Raw genomic sequence first — 21,997 nt, 5'->3', positions numbered from 1 at the left:
GCCTCTTGGCTGGAAACATCAAGTGGTAAAGGCACAACTCAGAGTACCTGAATTCTGGAAACCTTTCTCTCCTTTTCTAGAATCCCATGAAGACTCCCTTTAGGATTTATAGCTTTCTATCTCAATTTTTAGGAAACATGTCTCCCAACCATATAACAAAAGCAAAAGTAACAGTATTCATTCAATGAAAGTGTATTGCTTGAATGTTTGCTATACAGGTACTGAGAGGAGCTGTCATATTAAACTCTCAGGAGGATCATCTGAAAACTAGCAGAGCAGGGTCTATTCTCAACTTGTTGATGTTCTCATGTTTGATGTAAGAAAGCAGCTCGTGAGTTCCTTTAGCATGAGGCAAACTGGATGACTTTTCTAATGCTTCCTAATGTTTAGCACAATGTTGGGCAAACAAAACTTGCATAATACATTAAGGGAAAAGGGGCTTTCAGTGTCCTTTCAGTTGCCCTGTTACAAAACAATTTTGTCACATAGCTTGGTGATGTTTGGCTAGCTTAGATTAATAAATCTCAAAGGACTTTGAGGTCCTGAAACAAGAACAAGTTACAAAAAGGAGAAATGTTAAGTCTTCATAATTGTTTGGAGAAGATTTCATTGGATAGGAGGCAGGTATGTGGTGTAATGGCTACATTTAGAATGAGAAAATCAAATCTGGCCTCGAATACTAGCTACTTGTGATGAGCCAAGCAAATCACTAAACCTCTCTCTGCCTCAGTTTCCTCTTTTGTAAAATGAGGATAATTTATAGTATCTACCTCCCAGGGTTATTGTGAGGATAAAATGAAATCCTATTTGTGAAACACTTTGCAGATCTTAAAGAACTATAAATGTTCCTTATGTTATTATTATATTATTATTATATGTTATTATTATTATATGTTATTATTCTATGAATTCTATAGGAAAAGTTGAAGCTACCTATGTGGATGGTAGACATAGCACAAACCTCATTAAAACAAGTATCTTTACATCGTATAACTATATAACTTTATGTAGTATAATGAGTATCTTTATATAGTATAACTAAAAGTCTTCCCCCTCTAATTTCTTTCTCCAATCCTCAAATAATTTACTTCAGGCAATATTCAACATTGCTTCTCTAAGCCACAGTTTGCTGATCCATAAAATGGAGATATTAGCACTTACTATATAAAAATCAGTTGTAATTTCTTACATTAATTTGAAGCCAAATTTCTGTACCAAAAAAGAATTCAGACAGAAGTTCAGAAAGAATTTCCAAAGTAAAAAAATAAAATTATATACTGCACCTATGTCTGTTTGATAATCCATCAGTGTGTTACAGTCATACATCTCCTTTCCTTGAGGGGTCCGGAGACAGAAGATGCTCACTGGAAAGCCACACCTCAGGCTTATCAGTGTTTTCAGGTAGGATACTTTTTTACCAAGAAGGCAAGTGCTCCCCTTTATCGGCATTGTTTCTTGAGTTACTGCATTGTAGATGTAGAGGGTTGGTTTGTTTTCTTTCTAAGTAGAGAGAAAAAAGTAAAGAGAGTATTCATCTTGAAGTATGTTAGCTCTGTTGTCCAAGAGGCAGGGATGGGAAGAAAACATTCAAGTTCCACTGAACTCTAGTCTGTTTTTCTGCCGTTGAGATGTTTGTTCTTTTTATTTTAATAATGATTATAGCTAATACTTGTATAGTACCTTAAGCTTTGCAAAGAACTTTGCATGTTATTTCATTTGATCTTGCCAACAATCCGGGGAGCTAGATGCTATCTATCATTTCAGGGAGGAGAAAAGTTGAGACTGAGAGGGGTTAAGTGATTTGCCCATAGTTGTGCTAGAGACAAAGAAGGATTGAATGAAGGTCTCCTGACTTCAACTCCAATGTTCCACCCACTATGCCATCTAAGTGATTTATTTAGGATTAAGAGTAATTAGGTTTCACTTGTTGCTGAACCAAGGGGATAAGGAGCTTAAATAACTTTGTGTCATTTTGTTTGGGAAATGGCCCTACTTCTTTCCAGTGTGATTGGAAACGTTGTTTACCCCTAATCTTTCATTTAGTTTCATAAAAATTTCTGGCTTTATTCCCTATTGTTTTGTAAGCAATTCAAAAGTAAAAAATAAAAATAAGAGTGTAGCTAAAGTTCTTGAACAGAAAAACAGATTAGTGGTCAACTATACTTTTGGGAGCAAACTACCCCAGTTTCTTTATTCATAAAACACACACACACACACACACACACACACACACACACACACACACACACACACACACCCTTAAAAATTCCTAAAGTTAGTAAGCGGCAAGCTATTGTGTTTTGTTTTTTTAAAGAAAGGGGAACCCAAGACAAGTTCCTCAAAATCCTCAAAACTGAACATTTTACTCTCATCATGGTAATATAGTAGTTTCCTAATCATGTGAGTCAACTTCAGTTTAGTTCATTTCACTTCAATAAATATTCTAATGTTTGAAGTACTGTGTTATGAGCTGAGTTTATAACAACAAAACCTAAAACAAAAAACCTGTCCTCGGGAGCTTACATTCTGCTATGGAGAAAAGAACATATAAGTGAATAAGTAAATACAAAAATGTATGTGGAATAAATATGAAATTATTTCAAGTGATGATGCTTTGTGACATACCAAACCTGGAGGAATCAGTAAATCCCCCTCAACCTCTTCAGAAGTAGGAACACTTTAATTATATTTGGAAGGAAAAGGAAATAGGTAGTTTGTCCTTCAAATATATAATTCCTTTCAAAGTCTCTACTTAAAAAAAAAAAAAAAAAAAAAAAAAAAAAAAGTCTCTACTTTATATTCTACCTCCTAAAGCAGTTTTCATATTGTTCCCAGGCAAAATCTCCTTGTATCCCTGCCTCTCCTCCCTGCTATAGACCTTTTTCTTCTATATAAAAAATGTAACCCTCTTTTGTATCACAGAGTCTAGATTTCAGTTATAGGTCAAATGGGTGGTAGCAGATTTATCAGAAAAGAATTCCCTGATTTCAATACTACCTAGCTAATTCTTACCTCTCAGAGATAATAAAAACCAAAAATATTGTCTTAAGTCCAATTAAGACACCATTAAAATATAGTAATAGTAGAAGTTTTAGGTCTGAGAGTAGATGTCAGGAAAATATTTTCAGTTGGGGGATGCTTTCAGGGGATCCAAGATTGAATCTGTCAAGGTCCTGTGACCTCTGCTCAGGAGGGTCTTGTGACTTTAATATAGGCAATAGGGAAGGTTCAGAAGGTGGTGTGGAGGCAGAGTTGTTCCTGCTTTGATGATACATTGCCAAATCCTTCAGTGAGCAATGTTCTCATGACCTTGGGCATCTTGGAGCTATCCTTAAAGGTCTCATAGCACAAGAATACACACACATACACACTCTCTCTCTCTCTCTCTTTCCCTTTCTCTCTCTCTCTGTTTCTGTCTCTCTCCTCTCTCTCTCTCTCTCTCTCTCTCTCTCTCTCTCTCTCTCTCTCTCTCTCTCTCTGTCTCTCTGTCTCTCTCTCTCTGTCTCTCTCTGTCTCTCTCTGTCTCTCTCTCTCTCTCTCTCTGTCTCTCTCTCTCTCTCTCTCTCTCTCTCTCTCTCTCTCTCTCTCTCTCTCTCTCTCACACACACACACACACACACACACACACACGTGAAGGGGAAAGGGGGCAGTTCTGTAACTGAGATCTAAGGGGGTAAGCTTAAAAGGCTAGTCCCTTTATTAAGGCTACGGCAGAGAGCAGACACCATTTTTCTGTTCTCTCACTCATTTATCCTCTAGAGCCTATAATAGCCCTCTGAGTGACCTGTTATTCTCATTCCTATTTGTAAATCAGTGCTGGGGGAGGCTGTTGCAGCCCCTCTGCAGCCTTTGCATCACCCTGCTATAAAGTTTCTCTGATAAAAGCCTCATTTCTCAAATAGAAAATTGAATCAAATTTGTAGAAATAACCATTCCTCAAATGATAAATGGTTGAAGGCTATGAACCAATAGTTTTTAGGAAAAGTAGTCAAAGCCATCTATTGTCTTGAAAAAAAGTTCTAAATCAGTATTGATTAAAGAAAAGAAAATTAAAATAACTTTAAGCTACCACTTTTGCCTATCAGATTAGCTAATAAGACAGAAAAGAAAAATAACAAATGTTGGAGAGAAGGTGGGAAAATTGAATCATTTATGCATTGTTGGTAAAGTTATATACTGATTAAATCATCTATAGAGCAATTTGGTATTATGTCCAAAGGGTTAAAAACCATGTATACACTGTGACCAAGCAATACCACTACTAGATTTGTTTCCCAAAGGGAAAAAAAAGGAAATGGATCCATAATGTACAAAAATATATTTATAGCAGCTCTTTTAGTAGTAGCAAAGAACCAGAAATTGATAGACTGTCCATCAATTAGGCAATGGCTGGACAAGTTGTTGTATTTGTTGTATATGATTGTGTGCTATAAGAAATGACCAGGATGCTTTCAGAAAAACCTGGAACGTATGAACTGATGTAAAGTGAAATGAGCAGAACCAAGAGAATACTGTATATAGAACAGCAGAATTGTATAATCAACTGTGAATGATTTAGCTGCTCTCAACCACATAGTGGTTGAGCTCTGAAGGACTTATGATGAAAAACGCTATCCATATCCAGAGAAAGAATTGATGTGTCACCTGTTGTGTATCCCCTAAGAGCTTTCTGGTTAGCCTTCAAGACCCAACAGCTGGGGAAGTACTGGGGTGCAGAGGCCTTTCCCCTTTTGCTGATCTGGCCAGACCTATCCCAATTGTTTTCATCTCATTATGAAAGATTCCAAAAAAAAGAAAAGCTGGCTCCGTCTTGAAACCCTTGCTGATATCAGCTGTCAGTTTTACACCTTGACACACTTCCAAGAAAATCCTTTTAATTCTCTTTGTTCTGAGTTTTGCTTCCCTTAATCAGGGAGAAACCTGGAACAAAGAATTTTCCTTTTAACATAAGCCTTCCCAAACCAAGTTCACCCAGGTAGTGTCAGAGGTATCCGACCTCTGGGAATTCATTCTTTCCATTTTAATTGTTAACAGTTTCTTTTGGGGAGGGTCACCTAAGCCATTTCCTGAAACAGAAACAAGGAGCAATTAGTCTTGTCTTCTGCATGTCTTGGGACTAGATGTGAAAGCTTTGGCTACTAGGAGGCTGCAGATTGACTGCATTTATATAAGTCCCCATAAGTAATGGACTATCACTGTTTACCTGTCACTTAAATTCAACAAACAATATAGTTAATGTTTGTGGACTGAATCAATTCCTCAGACCAGCACTCCTGTGCTGAACTTTCCCTTCTGTGGCTCTTTCTTCCTGTTATACAGAGCAGCAGAAGCAGTGTTTAAACCTGGACTTCTGATTCCAAACCAGTATTCTTTCCACTGTACCATGTTGCCTCTTCAAGAATATGTGGTCACATATATAAATGGGTATCATTATTGCTGAGAAGGGAGGAAAAGAATTTGGAAGTCAAAATTCTAAAAGTAAAATTTGTCATCAATGGATAATGAATAAGTAAATAAACAATAAATTGAAAGTTGGAAGAGAAAATAACACAAAGTATTTATCAGAAGCAGATTTTCCTGACGCTAAGATTGGCTTTATCCACTCACCTTAGGGCCTCTCTTGATATAGAAGCACAAATTTAAAAGTATAGTTTCCAAGAACCCTATTCTGCCTGGAATAGAATAGCCCAAACTATCTGATTGCCTACTTGCCTATCCCCTCAAAAAATCACATTTGCTTTTCCTTTTTTCTGTTATTTTTCTCCCATGGAGTCCCCTCATTGTTAATAGATCTTTATCCATTTATAAAGAAAATCAGGGAGCAAGGATCTGGGTTCAAACCCTCTTGACACTTCCTTCTGCTTGTGTAAGCTGAGATAAGTCATCTAATCTCACTTTTGTTATCTATTAAAAATGAGGGAGTGGAATTGATGAGGTGAAGTTTAGTTTTCAGGGTTCCCAGTTAGGGAACCAAAATGAAATTAGGATTTCTGGTGGTCAGGGAGTTAAATGATAAGTTCTAGTGGTAGGTTCGAGATTCAGGGAGCCAAATGGAGAAGTTTGGCTCCCTTGCACCCCATTGGGATTTGATGCAAGGGTGTAGAGAGTTTTGGAGAACCCCCTTCTGGCAGCGCAGGAATTCTTTGGAAAGAAATTTATAAACCTGAAAACCTAGATTGATAAGAGGTTTATTATAGCGATTGGGAAGTAAGGTTAGAAATCCTGACACAGAGGCATAAAGTCAAATTAGGGAAATAGGTGAGGATAAAGAGAGAGTGGTACTGGAAAAGAATATTATTCCAGTGGGCAGTGAAAACTTTTTATTTTCAAAACATATGCATGAATAATTTTTCAACATTAACCCTTGCAAAACCTTGTGTTCATCCCCCATTTCCTCCCCTAGATGGCAAGTCATCCAGTATATGTTAAACATGGTAGAAATATATGTTAAATCCAATATATGCATAGTATTATTCTTTTGAAAACTGATTTTTTAAAAAGGGACTGTATCCCCCCTTCCAAAAGAAAACTAACAAAAGCTTTTACAAAAGCCTAACATATTTGTAAAATACCTTTCATAAGGACATTTGAAACTGTTCATGCAATACCTTTAGGGGTAGAACAATGCCTATAAAACTGGTAAAACCACTACATAATTTTAAATAATTGTGCACAGGCTGACCAGTTCTTCACACAATCACAAAACAAAGACTGCAAGCAGAATGGAATGTTTTTCAAGTCTATCTCACTACCTAATAGCTGCCTGTATTCAGCATTTGATGAAAGGACTAAGGACAAGTTCTTACCCATAAGCATTTGGGGCACTTAGAAGGATATTTTATTTATCAGCTGACTATTTCCTAGCCCTGCCAAAAAAAATAAAATAAAATAATACAGTAAAGTGTTTTGTTTCCCCAGATTCTCAGAAGGGTTCTTGGAAGGTGTGACCAGCCTCCTGGGGGAACTTATATCTGATTGGGTAAATACCACTTGGGTCTCTGGTGATGTTTGTCTGTACAATTGTGCAATGCAAGACTGGGCCTTGAGAAGGTGAATGCCTCCAGTCAACTGAGGAAGATTAGGAAGCCTGCAGCCGGCACAACGGCATTTTCTGAGCCCTGGATGTTTTGTGGGGTCCTATTTTTGAAGCAGTAGTTTCTGTTTACCCATCTTGGACTATGGCCAGAGATCTGTGAGATTTCCCTGCATTCAAGCCCTGGCTTGTGTAGTTCCAGAGCCTCAGTAAGGGCTCAATCCAGACTGAAACTTTGGCCAGTGTTTATGAGTTAGGGGCGAGTCTGACCAGAACTGGGGTTAGGCTGATGACTGGAAGCAGCAGGAATTTCAGGAGGCTCGTTCATACTGTGTGGTGTCTTAGGGCTCTCCCCCGTGACCCACTCAGCTACTTCAAAGTGGAAGGGATCTTCCTGAATGAGTCTAGCAATCCCTTGGGAGAGAATGGTTTTTATGGCTTTAAGTGACTATCTTCTCTTAGGTAGTCAGGGGATAGAAAGGACCTCCTGAGGAGTCATCTAGCCCAGGGTTTCTTATACTTTCCCCCCTTATGACCCTCTTTTTGCCTAAGATATGAACTCAGGTCCTCCTGACTTCAGGGCCAGTGCTCTACTCACTGAACCATCGCTCCTATCGGTGATAAATCATAAATTTATTTTAAAACAGTTCTTTGATATATATATACCATTTTTACTATATATAATGTAATTTTAATTAAATTAAATAATTCTAATAAAATATTTTACTACTTATTAAAGACAAAAGCAAATTTGCATATTGATGAGATAAATGTGCTTGTTAATTTTTATATAAAGAATTAAATTTTGATGAAATAGGGGCAGCCAGGTGGCGCAGTGGGTAGAGCACCAGCCCTGAAGTCAGGAGGACCTGAGTTCAATCTGAATCGCAGACACTTAACACTTCCTGGCTGTGTGACCCTGGGCAAGTCACTCAATCCCAATTGCCTAAAAAAAAAAAAAAAAAAAAAATTGATGAAATACTTGATATCTTTTATTGTTGCCACATTTTTCGGGATCCCCATTTCAGTTATGTGTCATGATTAAGAAGCTTTGATTTAGACTGAGGTTCTTCACCTGGGATCTAGCCAGCTCCAAGGAATCTTTGGATAGATATCAGGGGTGTATGAACTTAGATGGGAAAAAAGAAAATCTTTATTTTCATTCACCTATAACTGAAACAATTATTTCCTTCAGTTGTGAATTTAGGCAACAAAATTCTGAGGAGACCTCTGGCTTCATTGGACTGATAAAGGAATCTAAAAAGTTGACACACAGAAAGTGAAAGGCCCCTATACTAGCCCAACTTCCCTATTTTATAGATGCCAAATCTGAGGCCCAGAGAATTTAAAAGGCAATGTCATTACACAATAAGGAAGTCAGGGGGAAGCATAAATGTAGTAAATATTAATAATAAAGCCTGGGATGGGGACCTTACCTATTTATCCTAATTTTTGTTCTAGTCCTTGGATTTATTTATATGTCAAGGGGACATAGTTATTTATTTGTTTGTTTGTTTGTTTGTTTATTTATATAAGGAAAAGATTATCCCCAAAAGCTCATATTCAGTGATATAATAGGAGTTGCAAGAATTTTCTAACTTCAAATCAGATAATGTTTGGGATCCGGATCAGCACCAGAAAAAAGAAAGTTAAAAGAATAGTTTAATCTTTGCCTAAAGCATTCTTTAATAACTTTTACTAGCTGGATGAGACAACTCTTCCCTAAAACAGCAGCAATCTGCCGACCTAAGGAAGAAGTTTTCTATCCATTTAAATTGAGCACCTGGAGCAGAAAGCAGAAGGTGACCTTGAGAAATTGACTAGTAGATGGTATCAGAGACTAGCTCAGTGCTCCTTGACAGAGACAATGTGCTGAGGGGTAAAAATACAGTATTTAACTAAATGCAGCAAGGAGCAACAAAATGATATCATCAGAGTACAAAGGCAGCTCTGGAGCACTGGAGTTCCAACGTGCCCTAGACACATGTGCTCCTTGACCACACATGTTCTACTAGTCCGTGAGTTTCTCATGTGCTGACCACATATGTTCTCTCTCTCACCACTAGTAGGAAGTTGAGAAAATATTCCACATGGACATGGGCTATCTTTTCTTTTCACCTTATTTGCTGTGATATCTGATTAAATATCTTGTTTTGATTTAATGCATCCTCTGGTCTGCTAATAAAAGTAAGATAATCGTAACAAAATAAATAAAATTTAAAAAAATAAAAATAAAGAAATAAAAAATAAAATAAGATAAAAATGTTTTAAATTGCAAAAAATTAATAAAAAATTACCCATAGTATGTCTTAAACTTAGAGTAGCTTTTCTGAGCATTCACATGTTAGAGAAGGAGCTCAGATTGTGAAGAAGATTCTATCAATGGTGATTAAGTTCTATATCATCAGTGATAGTATTTCAAGTACATTATTAATTAAAACTTTCCCTGAAGTTCTCTGATATTTCTTCCTTTTGTTGAAGATTGACCTGGGTTCTTAAAAGCTCTACAAGTGAAGTCCAAGCTTTGGCAGGGCTTTCCATGAATGAAAGATCTTGAATATGGCCCAGTGAAATATTGTATATAAATTATCCAAATTTGGAAAGGCCATCACCAGATTGGTTACATGGTGATGAAATTTTCAGTTATATCAAATCTCCAGAAACATCTACAAATGCATAAAGACCTTCAGTCTGATTGTTCACGTCAAAGATGTGGCAGATCATTGAAACATTGAGGTGGACATTTGTTTAAAAGGTTTTTATGGGCTGGACTATAAAACTAACCATCATTTATAAAGCTATTCCTAAGTTAGGAATTGCCCAAATTCAATTAGAACACAAACAACATATCTTACTTTGCAATTATCTTGCAAAGAAACTCTTCAAAGGCCTTTTCTACTCATTGACTTTCTTTCAAATGACCTTATTATTCTTTCTCATGATTAGGTACCTCCTATGTGTAGAGATATATTTAGTTAATAATTGTGACACTGAGCTTAGCTGAAGCAAATAAACTGTAATTTAGGGAAACCACAATGCAGACAACTTCAATAACTACTGCTCTGAGCATACCTTGACCAAGCACTTGAGATTTGAGCCAAGTGATATTCCTACATCAGCAAGACTCCAGTTATCATTTAGCACAGCACCAGCATACATCAGTTGTAGGTACGTCTTGCCTTGTTTATCTTCAGAGAGTGGAATATGGAAATAATCCTTTAAATGAATAATAAGAGATTGTGAAAAACAGGACACTTCCAAGAAATTTTTAATAAAATCTTAAGTAAAAAATAGACATTAAAGCAAAAAAAAAAATTTTTTTTTAAACCTTAAATAGAACAAAGATGAGTTCTTTAAAAAAAAATCATTCAGATAGTTTATAGCTAGGAAAAACAAAATTTGTGATAATTATAGCACTTTGAAATAGCAAATATATTTTCCCTGAATTAATACTTAGATTCAAATACTCTAGTGGATCAGGAATCCCATCTATATGTCTATTTCCTTCAGTGAATCAGATTGCAATCCATCCATGTGCACTTGCCCTGTATGACTTGTCCATGTCCTCCCATAAGTTGGACAAAAGGAAGTCACTGTGCTGGACTCTTGGCCCTGAGAGGGTACACAGGCTATCTGTCCATCTCTTTCACTACCTGACAGATCAGCTTTATTTACTTAGATATGCTGTTGACCACATCCTTTACTATGGTTTTTCTTCATAATTCCCAGTTTTGTAATCTGCTATGTCTGTTTGCAATCACCAACAATCCCTCCAGTTCTCATTTCAGGTCATTAGCAACAAGTGCAGCTAGGGATTAAAGTCTAAATCTTTTATCATCTCCTTCAAATTCTTGTCTCCTTCACTTGGGGCTCGGGTAGTTTTTCTGGAGGCCTTCTGTAGTCTTGGTTCTAAGAGCTTAAGCTGCTTTCTCTGGCTTGTGAATGTCCTTGACTGAATCCTGGCTCTGAATCTCCCATAGTTCCAAGGGTTTGTACTTAGTCTCCAGCCACAACAAAGGTGGAAAATGGAATGAATCTGTCTCTATCAGTTCCACTGACTTAGCACCTTGTAAGAATCCTAACATCTCCTGCTTTCTTTTGATTTAGAACATAGGTAGCTATAACCTCCCTGACTTTTCAAGGAGGTGAGAACCCCAAAAAAGAAGGTGATCACGCCTTCCCTGACTGCTCAAAAAAGGAGTGAAACACCACAAAAAGGAGGTGATCATGCCCTCTCTGATATCTCTGGAAGGGAGATGAAAACACCAAAGAAAATGGGAAATTAAATCAGATTAGCAGGTTTCTGAAGGGACTCACTCTTAAAATAGGTATACAAAAATCCATCACTATGGGAGATATTACACATAATCACATAAATTACATAAGCACATAGTAACACAGGCTAGTAGTGATGTAACATATAACATGAATCAACATGAGGAAATATACATGTCCGTAAGTCCTAGAAATAGTCCAAAATGAATCTATTGTCCATTAGTTCATGTGACAGGAATCCAATAATTACTGCAAGTTTTGAAGTCCTGCAATAGTCTCATCAACAATTTTTCATCTCAAGGAATCCAATAATTACTGCTGGTTTTCAAGTCTTATCTTGTGTTAGGGAATCCAATAATTCCTGCAGATTTTGTTCTTAAGTCTTCTCCTTTGTTTCCAGATTTTTCTCTTTTTCTGTCTCTTTCTAGGTGTTTGTTGCCACCCATCTGTTTCCTTCTCTGTCTGTAGAAATACAAGTAAACCGTCTATCCCAGGAAGTTAACCTATCTAGACGCTTCTATTTACCACTTTCTAAATGTCTCCTCATCATCTGGCAATTACATTGAAACTGTTTGCACTGGACACTGCCCTTCTGTTGGGTTAAAAAAGCCTGTATTTTTCCCAATTGTAATCCCTTTCTGCCATGTGATTGCTTTTTGGCTAACAGATCACATCAGAGTCCTGAACTTCTAAAGCAGTAATCTTCAAATGTTTTAAATAGGGGGCCAGTTCACTGTCCCTCAGACTGTTGGAAGGCTGGACTATAGTAAAAACAAAAACTCACACTCTGTCTCCACCCCTCAGCCCATTTGTCATAACCTGGAAGGCCGCATAAATGTCCTCAACCAGCTGCATCTGGCCCAAGGTCGTAGTTTGAGAACACCTGTTGTAAAGACTCTCTGGGTGTAAACTCAGCTGCCATCATGCCCCACCTGTCTTTTGTATGATATCTTGGAGCTGGGCCCTACCTCTTATTTCCCTGGGTCAATCTATATTCTGAGGCCCAGTGGAAGCCCTTATGGCATTTTGGACATATGGTTTTGGATTTTATTCTCTCAGCCTGTTCTCTCACTCTGTCTCTATATCTACATTGAGCTCTAAGATCTCCTATTTTTCCACACTGAAAACATCAATGACTCTCTCTAGAAGTTCCTTGCCAAGAAGGACCCTGTCTTCCCATGTTCATCATAGTCTAGGTATAATAAGCATTTGTGGCACAGCATCTTATGATCTCCTCTAAGGAAGCATCTTTGTGTAGTCCCCATATAATTCTTATGCAAACCTCATTGGTATTTCCCTTAGCCAGATGTCTAGTCATTATTTCTGTAGCTGATTTTCTCCAATAGTTCTTGTGACAGCTGTCTGCAAACGTCCCAAAAAATCCACAAAAGATTCATTGCTCTAGTTTTGTGAAGGCTTCACCTCCATATTTCTGTCCAGGGAGGGAACCCCAAGCTTTTATTGCAGCCTTAGAAATTTGCTCATACACTGTTATGGGATAATTAACCTGTGCTGAATTCTCTCCATAGTGACCTTCACCTGCTAGTTAGTCAAAAGTCAAAAAACATTAACTCCTGTTAGCTTATTTCATTGGGCTTGAATCCTACATAATTCATGATACTCCAAAAGCCACAGCAAGTTTTGTCCAGGTTCTAAACATGTCCTTGCTATGGATTTCCAATCACTTGGGGTTAGGATTTCATAAGACAAATTATCTAGTAACATCTTAACATAAGATGATGGAACCCCATAAAGAACACAATCCTTTTTCAAATCCTTAATTTTTTCCAAATCAAAAGGAGTGTACCTTCTCCTTTTTTGACCTGAAGAGTCAAATTCTTCAGTCACAGGATATGCATTTATTTTTAAATCAGATACATCCCATCCTTCATTTTTTGCCTTAAGCAATGCCTTTTGTAATCTTGTCATAGGCTGCTTCATAGGAGGTCCTGATTGTGTTACTGCTTCTCCCCCTCCTCCTTCTCCCTCCACTCATGAAAGGTTAATTGAGGGAGGGAGGTCAGGGGATGGGGAATGACCTAATTTATCTTGCTGTGAAATACTATACTTAAAATTGCACTCAACTCCATTCTTATCTGATTCTTCATCATTTTCACCTAGTTTATTTGGCTCCTCCCCCTCCTGCTCTTTCTTCTTTTTCCTTATTCTATAACATATAATTTCCTAAAGCCAATTGTATTAAATTGTATGTATTAAGTGTATCTTTGGAAATTGAGTCAGGTCCATTTTCATTGTAGAATTGACATAGTTGCTCTGCTACTAATTTCCACTCATCTGGATTTGATTCTTTTTCCTTAGAGAACCAAGGAGATGTATACTGTACAATTTCTAAAACTTCAGTGATCTGTTCCCAAATTATAATCAAACCTTGGCTTTTCATAACCCTGGCAATGCTCTCTACAGATTTTCCTTGAAGAGGAAAAGAAGGCTGTTTTCGAAGCATCTGTCCCATTTTAGCTGAAATTCTACTTTAGCTCTTTAACAAAGTTTCCTTGTACTCACTCTAATTTCTGGGTCACAGATGAAGGTTCTTGGTCCCACATTCAGGTGCCAAAATGTAATATTCTTCTTTAAATTAGCATCTTCTCTGGGAACAGTTTTCTTGGGGGGCTTCTAGAGGCAGCCAGTAATCACCACAAGTGCAGCCAGGGATTAAAATCCAAATCCTTTATTGTATTCTTCAAATTATTGTCTCCTTTACTTGGGGCTCGGCTAGTTTTTCTATGGAGGTCTTCTGTAGTGTTGGTTAGGAGAGCTTAAGCTGCCTTCTCTGGTTTGTGAATTTCCTCCACTGAATCCTGGCTCTGAATCTCCTGTAGTTCCAAGGGTTTGTGCTTAGTCTCCAGCCACAACAAAAGTGGAAGATAGAATGAATCTGTCTTTGCCTCTAAGAGTGGGCTTGTCTTTGGCCCTGAGAGCTTCTCCTTTTATATGCTTTCTTAAAGGTGTGAATACTGTGGAATTATATTAAGTACTAAGTACATTTCAATTAGAGAACCATTATCTCATCAATTCCACTTTGTACCCTGTTTCAAATTCTGGCCCATAACATCTCCTTTTAGGATCAGATCAATCATACTGAACCATGCTAAATTAGATAATTATCATCTCTATCAATTCCATTGACTTAGCACCTTATAAGAATCCTAACAGTATACTTAAAGAAATCCAGAGAATCAAATGAAAAACTAGTTCAAACAATTAACAACTTTCAGTAAAGTTGCAGAACATAAAATAAACCCATGTAAATCATTAGCATTTCCATAAATTACTGACAAATAAACCCATATAAATCATCAGCATTTCCATAAGTTATCAACAAATCCCAGTAGGAAGAGACAGAAAGAGATATTTTAAGTTTACTGAAGACAACTGAAAATACTTTGGAGTCTACATGCCAAGATAAATCTGGCAATTTTATAAATGCAATCATAAAATACTTTTCATATAAAGAAAAATCTAAACACCTGGAGACATTAATTGCTTGGGATAGATTGAGCCAATATAATAAAAATGACAAGTCTATCAAAATCAATTTACTGTTTTGTGCCACATCAATCAAACTACCAAAGAATTTATAGAGCCAGAAAAAAATAGCAACAATTTATTTGGAAGAACAAAAGGTCAAGAATATCAAGGGAATCGATTTTTTAAATTATGAAGGAATGTATCCTGGCAGTATCAGATTTCAAAATATATTGCAAAGTGGTGATGATCAAAAGCAATTTGGTACTGTAAATAGTAACAGTGGTAAATCAGCAGAATGAATAGAGTAGGCACACAATACACAATTGTAAATGACCATAATAATCTGTTGTTGTTCAGTTATTTTTTCAGTCATAAAAATGGGGTCATGAGATACTGGAGTGGCTTGCTGTTACCTTTTCCAGCTCATTGTATAGATGAGGACATACTGTAATTCAACTCTAACATAGTGATGTCCAAGATGAGATTATTACTCAGGTCTCCTTATTTCAAGTCCCTTGTTATTTCCAGCACATAATATAATATAATAAACATATATTAGGCATCTACTATGTGCCAGATATTATGTTAAGTATAACATGCTGTCTGTCTCTCAGGAAGAAATGTAATTTGCACTGTCCGCAAACACAGTCATGTGCAGGATTTGGGGCTAAATAACATTTATATTATAACCAATTTGTATTGGCTGTAAATAGTCAAGTTGCCCACTTAGTACTTGCTCCTTTCTGCTCCTTCTACCTCTTTTGGAAGGAGCTGGAGCAATATCTCCCAGTCTATTCCCATCTTTTCCCACAGAGGTAGTTCAGGGTGTGACTCTCTTTGGTCACCACTTTTTCTTCCCAGTTACCCTTTCAAGTTCAAGGTAGGACATTTAATTAGCCAACCATGTTACAACAATCAGTTTGCTTTTAATTTAGGAGCAATATCATGGCCCTCAAGTCCATGTGGCTCCTTCCTTTCCTATTCAATGAAAAGTAATGAACAGAATTGTAATACTGCAAAACCCTCATTTAGACTAATTCCTACATTCTGACCTAATATTTAAGTTATATGTATTTTAACTATTCCCTAGCTTCTTCCACTCCTCCCTTCCCAGCACAGACTGGGATGGAGAGAGAAGAAAAGTAAAGATTAAGAACTTATATAGTACCTTTTATGTACCAAGTGCTATGCTATGATTTCTGAGGTTCTTTTCAACTCAAGAAAGATCCTTTGATTCTATGATTTGATGAGTCACTAAGACTGCAAACCCTCAAAATAGCCAAGTGTCCACCTGAAGTAGTTGGATAGGAAATAGCACTAATATTATTATGTTAAATATCCAGACATGTAATACAAGCCTTCATGACCATGCATGGATATTTTCATAAAACAAAGTTAATGTAAGAAAATAGTTTGGATTAAAAGAAATGAGGGGGAAAAATATATAACAGCTCTTATTATCAGATAAACATGGAGAGGTAGGACATGGAAAAAGGAAAGACATTTGGAATTGCTTTTAGACCTTGAAGAGATGATTATAAGGAAAAGGAGTAAGTATTATGTGCTTATTAACATTGGTTTTTTTTATTTTTTTTCTTACTAATAAGCACTTATTAATATTATTTATTTATTATCAGACGCTTCAGTCCTAATCCTAATCTTAAAATTAGGAAGCCAACTATATATTGTTACCTCTTCCCTCTTTGCCACAGTTCGGTTTCCCTCTCTCAGACTCTTTTTTATGATTAAAAAACTCCTTCCTATACCTAAATTTTAAAATATTAATTACATTTATTTTATATTAATATGATTATGGTGGTTGTTTTCCTAATGTTGAAACATCCTTGTAATGTAAATCCATTTTCTTGTAATTGATATCCTCTTTTTCTATTTGATCACCCATAATTCCTCCACCATAATTTTTTTCTTCAGCTCAGCTCATTAGGTAACTGGCAGATGAGTGAAAACACTACCTTTCTCATTATCTCTTCTGGTTCTCCCATTTAGTCCCAGATCCTTCGTCATAGTATCCATTTCCTTTAGACTTAATTCTCTTTTTCAAAATTCTTGAATGTGACTCAAGTCCACCTCCCAGATCAAATATCATTATGGTCCAAATCTCTCTGATAGCTAAGAAGAAATACTTGACCCTTTGAACCACCTATTTTGAAATTCTAGTTAGTTCTCCTGTATTACAATTTTTAAAATATTGGGGAGTTCAATGCATCATAATCTCCATATAGTTGACTGTGCAAAATAGTGGCTCTAAAAGCTAATGTCTTCTCATCCTTCATTAATAGAAGCATAAAGTTTAGAAGGAGGGATAATTCTGCTCCACTCAGCATCAGTCACACTACATATGACATCTTGGGTTCAGTTAAAGGCACCACATTTTAGGAGAGATTGACAAACCAAAGTCAAGGTTGATAAAGGCAATAAAACTATAAATTATGTCATATAAAGATCGTTGAAGAAACTGGGGATATTTACCATGGAAAAAAAAAAGATCAGAGTGAGATTGGAAGTATTTCTTTAAGTATTTAAAAGACTGTTGTTTCAGTTCTAATATCTATGGAAAAAAAAAAAAACTGTTTTGTTTGGTATGGGGAAGATAACTAGTAGCAACAGGCTACTAGTTACTACTAGTTACAGGCTACTGGGTACAGAGAAAAAAATTTTGGTTTGGTAAAACAAAATTAATCCCCAAAATGAGAGTTAGTAAACCCTTACAAGAAGGCTTCCAGAAAAGAATAGAGGACCATTGAATATGGTAGAGAGGATTTTTATTTAAGTGTGTATTAGACTGGTTGGTTTCTGAGATTCTTTCCAGCTCAAAGAGATCTTGTGATTCCATGATTTGATGAGTCACTGAGATTGTAGGGCATCAAAGTAGCCAAGTGTCCACCTGTGAGAGTTGGATAGGGAACAGCACTAAATTTTGGAAGGCTTTGAGTACAAGAGAGAAAACACTGGTGGATGGAGATCAGAGAAAGTCTCAGGTGTAAAAATGGCACTTGAATTCAGGCCTGAAAGAAGTTAGAGATTTTAAGGTGTAATGGCGAGGAAAAAATACTTCTGGAACAATTTATCCAAAGGTGTGAGAAGCAGTAGAAAAAATATTATACACAGAGAAGAGCAAGTAAGCCTGAGAAAGTTGAACACTTGAGGATGTGAAATTTTTCCAAAAAGATAAACTGAAAGCAAATGGAGAAGGATTTTAAATGTCAAGTAGAGGAGTTTGTATTTTATCCCAGAAGCTGAATGTTGTTATTGGTCCTTCATTTTCAAAGAAGTACATGATATCAGAAAGGTGATATCATGACTTGCAAGTGAACTAGGATTAAGTGAGACAAGGTTATCTCACTCTCTCCTCCAGAGCCATCTGGGTCCAGTGGCAAGATATATATGAATATGACTGGAGATGGCCCCACATGCAGTGGGAAACCTTGGTCTAAAGGTTTTCCCAGGTCTCAGTTTGTCTGAGCCAGTGCCCATTCAGTGATTAAAGTTAGGTAAGAAATGAATCCAAAAATAATGGCCTTTTTAAACTAGTTTTGTTTTTGTTTTTTTAATCAATCTGGATGAGGAAGGCTCGGGGTTTCTGGCCAAAACAGAAACGACTGCTATTTACCTTCAGTTTGAGCCATCAGAACTCAAGCAGTGACCCAGTTGAGTTTGGGCTGAGACCCAAGGAGAGCCAGAGTGATTTGGGTTTAAGGTATGGCTCTTAAAAAAATAAATCTAGCCTGTGAACCCCAAGCTATCTTACAAGGTTTCAGCAATCAAAATGTATATTCAGATGTGATTCCCTAGGTGAACAGAGGGAAAGGAGAGGGAGTGGAGGGAGAGGAAGGATGCTAAATTGGAACCCATCAAAAGTCCTTGAGCAGGGTGTTAATGTGTTCTGACCAGTATTTTAAGAATATCGATCAATATTTTAGCTGTGTAAAAGCTATATAGGAGAGAGTAAAGGTGGATCCAGTCAGACTGTTAGGAGGCAATTGCAATAGCTTAGGTGAGAAGTGAAGTGAGCCTCAAATTCAATAGTGATTGTCAGAGAAGAGATGAGAAGGGGGCAGCTAGATGGTGCAGTGGGTAGAGCACTTATCTTTACTGGCCCTGACCATCAGAAGGACCTGAGTTCAAATCTAGCCTCAGACACTTAGTACTTTCTATTAGTGTGACCCTGGGCAAGTCACTTAACCCTGATTGCTTTCCCTTCTCCCCCTCCTCCCCCCCCACAAAAAAAGTTAGGAATGGATAGAAGAGATGTTGGGAAGGTGGAAGTGACAAAATGTGGTAAATAATTGTAAATAGAATGGGGCAGTGCATTAAGAGCACTAGCCTAGAGGCAGGAGGACCTGAATTCAAATTCAGCCTCAGACACTTACTAGCTGGACAAGTCACTTACCCTCACTTGACTTCCCAAAATTGCAAATGGAAGTCAGGGAAAAGGAAGGGTCATGAATGACTGAGTATTAAACATGAATAACTAGAAGAATTGCAAACAGGGAGGAAAAAGGCTGGGTTTAGGATTTAAAGTTAATGAATTCTTTTTCGGATATTTTGAGTTTGAGGGGCTTAGACAGCATCCTGGTCAAGATGCCCAACTGGAACTTGATGGGGAGAGACTAAGAGAGACACCTGTAAAGCTGGGGAGGGGTCATCTTGAGCCAAAAGAGGCAGCAAACGAAATTTAGAGCATTCAGGTAGCTGAGAAAAGAGTCAGGAGAGTGATACGAGGAAACCAGTGAGGAAATGAATTTAGGTGTCTGTTCTACTATATCCTTTCAAGCACATGGAGTGCACTCTTCTCCCCTCTGCCTTTTTGGAACAGCCAGCCTTCTTCAGAAATGATTTCAAGGAAACATTTCATGACACCTCCCAGCAACAAGGACATATGAGTTCCTAAAAAATCATCATGCTACTCTGCCTAGGAAAATTCACTAGACTTCTGGGGGAAATAGGGTTAGGGACACAACTTTCCACCCCAGGCTTGGGGAAGAGAGCGCCCATGATGGAATCCTGGCTGCCCGAGATGCAGGATTGTGCTGTGACCAGGAACAGAAGAGCTTTGGTCCAGCCCCTCTTCTCTGAGGGACCCTGGGGAACCAGCTTCCCCTGCCCCCTCCTAGCTCAGGGCCCATCTTCACTGAGACTCTGCTCCCTGGCCATCACTTGGTTGTTGTTGTTCAGTTGTTCAAGTCATGTCTGGCCCTTCACGATCCCTTTTGGGGTTTTCTTGACATAGCTACTGGAGTGGTTTGCCATTTCCTTCAGCTCATTATACAGATGAGGAAACTGAGGCAGAGTGAAGTGACCTGTCCAGGATCATACAGCTAGTGAATGTCTGAGGCCAGATTTTTTAATTCTAGTCTTGTCTCCCAGTCTGGCACTCTGGAGTCACCTACTTACCCACAGTTTAGTAACAGCAAGGTTTAAATACTCAAACAGGGCAGCAGGGGAATTCCACCCAAGCAATTTCTTTTCTGCCACCTTGGCTCTAGTTTGACTGGTCAGGACCTCCTACTGGGAGTCCAGTCACCTGAATAACTGGAGGTGCTCTAATAAAGAGATTCCACAAGCATAAGCTGTGTCAACAAGTGATTCAATAAGAGAAATAATCAGTTTGATATTCCCATGGACACCAGGAGAACTATCAAAACAATTTTACCACAGCCAGCAATTGCAATTGGCCTTCAGACCAAGTCCAGTCCAAAAGGGGATGTGGGAAGGAGAAATAGAATGTCATGAAAAGTATATGGCAAGTAGAGAATTTGAATTTCTCGTGTTTTCAACTTAGAAAGCAACTAGGTAGTGCCAAAGATAGAGTGCTGTGGTTAGAATCTGGAAGACCTGAATTCAAATCCTGTCTGGGTACATCAGGAGCTGTGAGACTCTGGGCAAGTCACTTAAATTCTTTGTTTCCTCAAGTATATAATAAGAAGAGTTGGATTCGGTGATGTCTGTAAGGGCCCTTCTAGTTCTTCATATGGCCATCTCTAACATGGGTCTTTCAGGGTTGTATAGAAGCTGAAATGAGATGATGGCCATCTCTGTCATGTTTCTCTCAGGACTGGATAGAAATTGAAATGAGATGATGCTTGTAAAGTGATCTACAAAATTTGAAGCATTGTAGAAACTCAGTGGTCCTTATTTTTAAGAGGATGCTAGCTGTTGTTCATAGACCACCTTTCAGTCTTAAACAAAGGCAAATGGATCAATGTCTCATTGATCAACTGATGAAGCACTTACCTTTACCATCAGCTTTATAGCTCCTACTGTGTCCACTGGGGAAACATCAAAAGGTTCAAAAGATCCCTCAAAAGAGATAAAAATCTTCATTTTATAATTGCCTGTTAAAAAAAAACAAACAAAAAAACTCCAAGAGATCTTGCTGAGCTAACAAAACACACTTGCAAAAGTCTTCAAAATTTGCACAATCGAGGGCAAAAATGCTAGCCAGCTGCAGCTATAAATATCTCCCCACAAAGCCCAGCTTCTCTTCCAGGAGGAGGACTGGTGTGCCAGGGAAAGTGCCACAGTACCAGGCGACTGCGGACAGTAGTTACATTGTGCTGTGGGCACCAACTAGAGCGGGCTAGCACCACTCTGGGTTCGGATGAAGGGAACCGACGCAAGTCGGAACCACCTTCCAGGACCCAGACCCGAGTTCTGCCAGCCTGGATCTCACGTATATTTTTAAGAAGTGACCCCTCCTCGCCCTTGGCTTCCGGCTGGCTCCTGCAGAGCTGTGGACAGCAGAGAGGGGGTCACCAACTCCCTGGAGAACGCCCCGGGATGCTGGAGTACGTGCTCACCTCCAGGATAATCCTCAGTTGGTTTGGCGGACTGGGGTAATCCTTAAAGTGCTCTGTAAATAACTCTGAGCCAAAGTATTCTAGTTTCCATAACAACTTTGCACACTTCGTTCCCTGATGGCATTTCTAAGCTTGTTTTTTTGCAGAGGGCAGAACAGTGACGCCTTACACCAAGGAGATGAATGTGTGGGCAAATGATGCTATTGTTTCCTCTGCCCATCTCTGCACAATGGGAGCTGCCATTTAATAACACAATATTACTCTGTGTTTCCTCCGGCACTCTGGAGGGTTCAGTATTTGTCAGACTTAGAACACAGCAACATTGTTATCTCATTCATCTTCAGAACCCCGCTGTGGTGTTAATAGAAAGTAGGTTGAA

General features: G+C 38.0%; 1 protein-coding gene across 1 annotated transcript in view; it reads right to left on the bottom strand.

The window, feature by feature from the left end:
- Window positions 1–21,763, bottom strand: part of ANKUB1 (ankyrin repeat and ubiquitin domain containing 1) — a 38,627-nt gene extending 16,864 nt beyond the window's left edge. Inside the window, 4 exon segments of the mRNA XM_074298350.1 lie at window positions 1,284–1,500; window positions 10,106–10,249; window positions 21,053–21,153; window positions 21,619–21,763. Of these exon segments, the coding sequence (XP_074154451.1) occupies window positions 1,284–1,500; window positions 10,106–10,249; window positions 21,053–21,142 (451 nt within the window). The 5' untranslated portion in view covers window positions 21,143–21,153; window positions 21,619–21,763.
- Between the last annotated feature and the right edge of the window lie 234 nt (window positions 21,764–21,997).

The sequence above is a fragment of the Sminthopsis crassicaudata genome, chromosome 3, assembly GCF_048593235.1.
Source record: "Sminthopsis crassicaudata isolate SCR6 chromosome 3, ASM4859323v1, whole genome shotgun sequence".
Classification (NCBI taxonomy): domain Eukaryota; kingdom Metazoa; phylum Chordata; class Mammalia; order Dasyuromorphia; family Dasyuridae; genus Sminthopsis; species Sminthopsis crassicaudata.
Note: the sequence above shows the minus strand (reverse complement) of the source record. Positions and strands in the feature narration are given on the sequence as shown.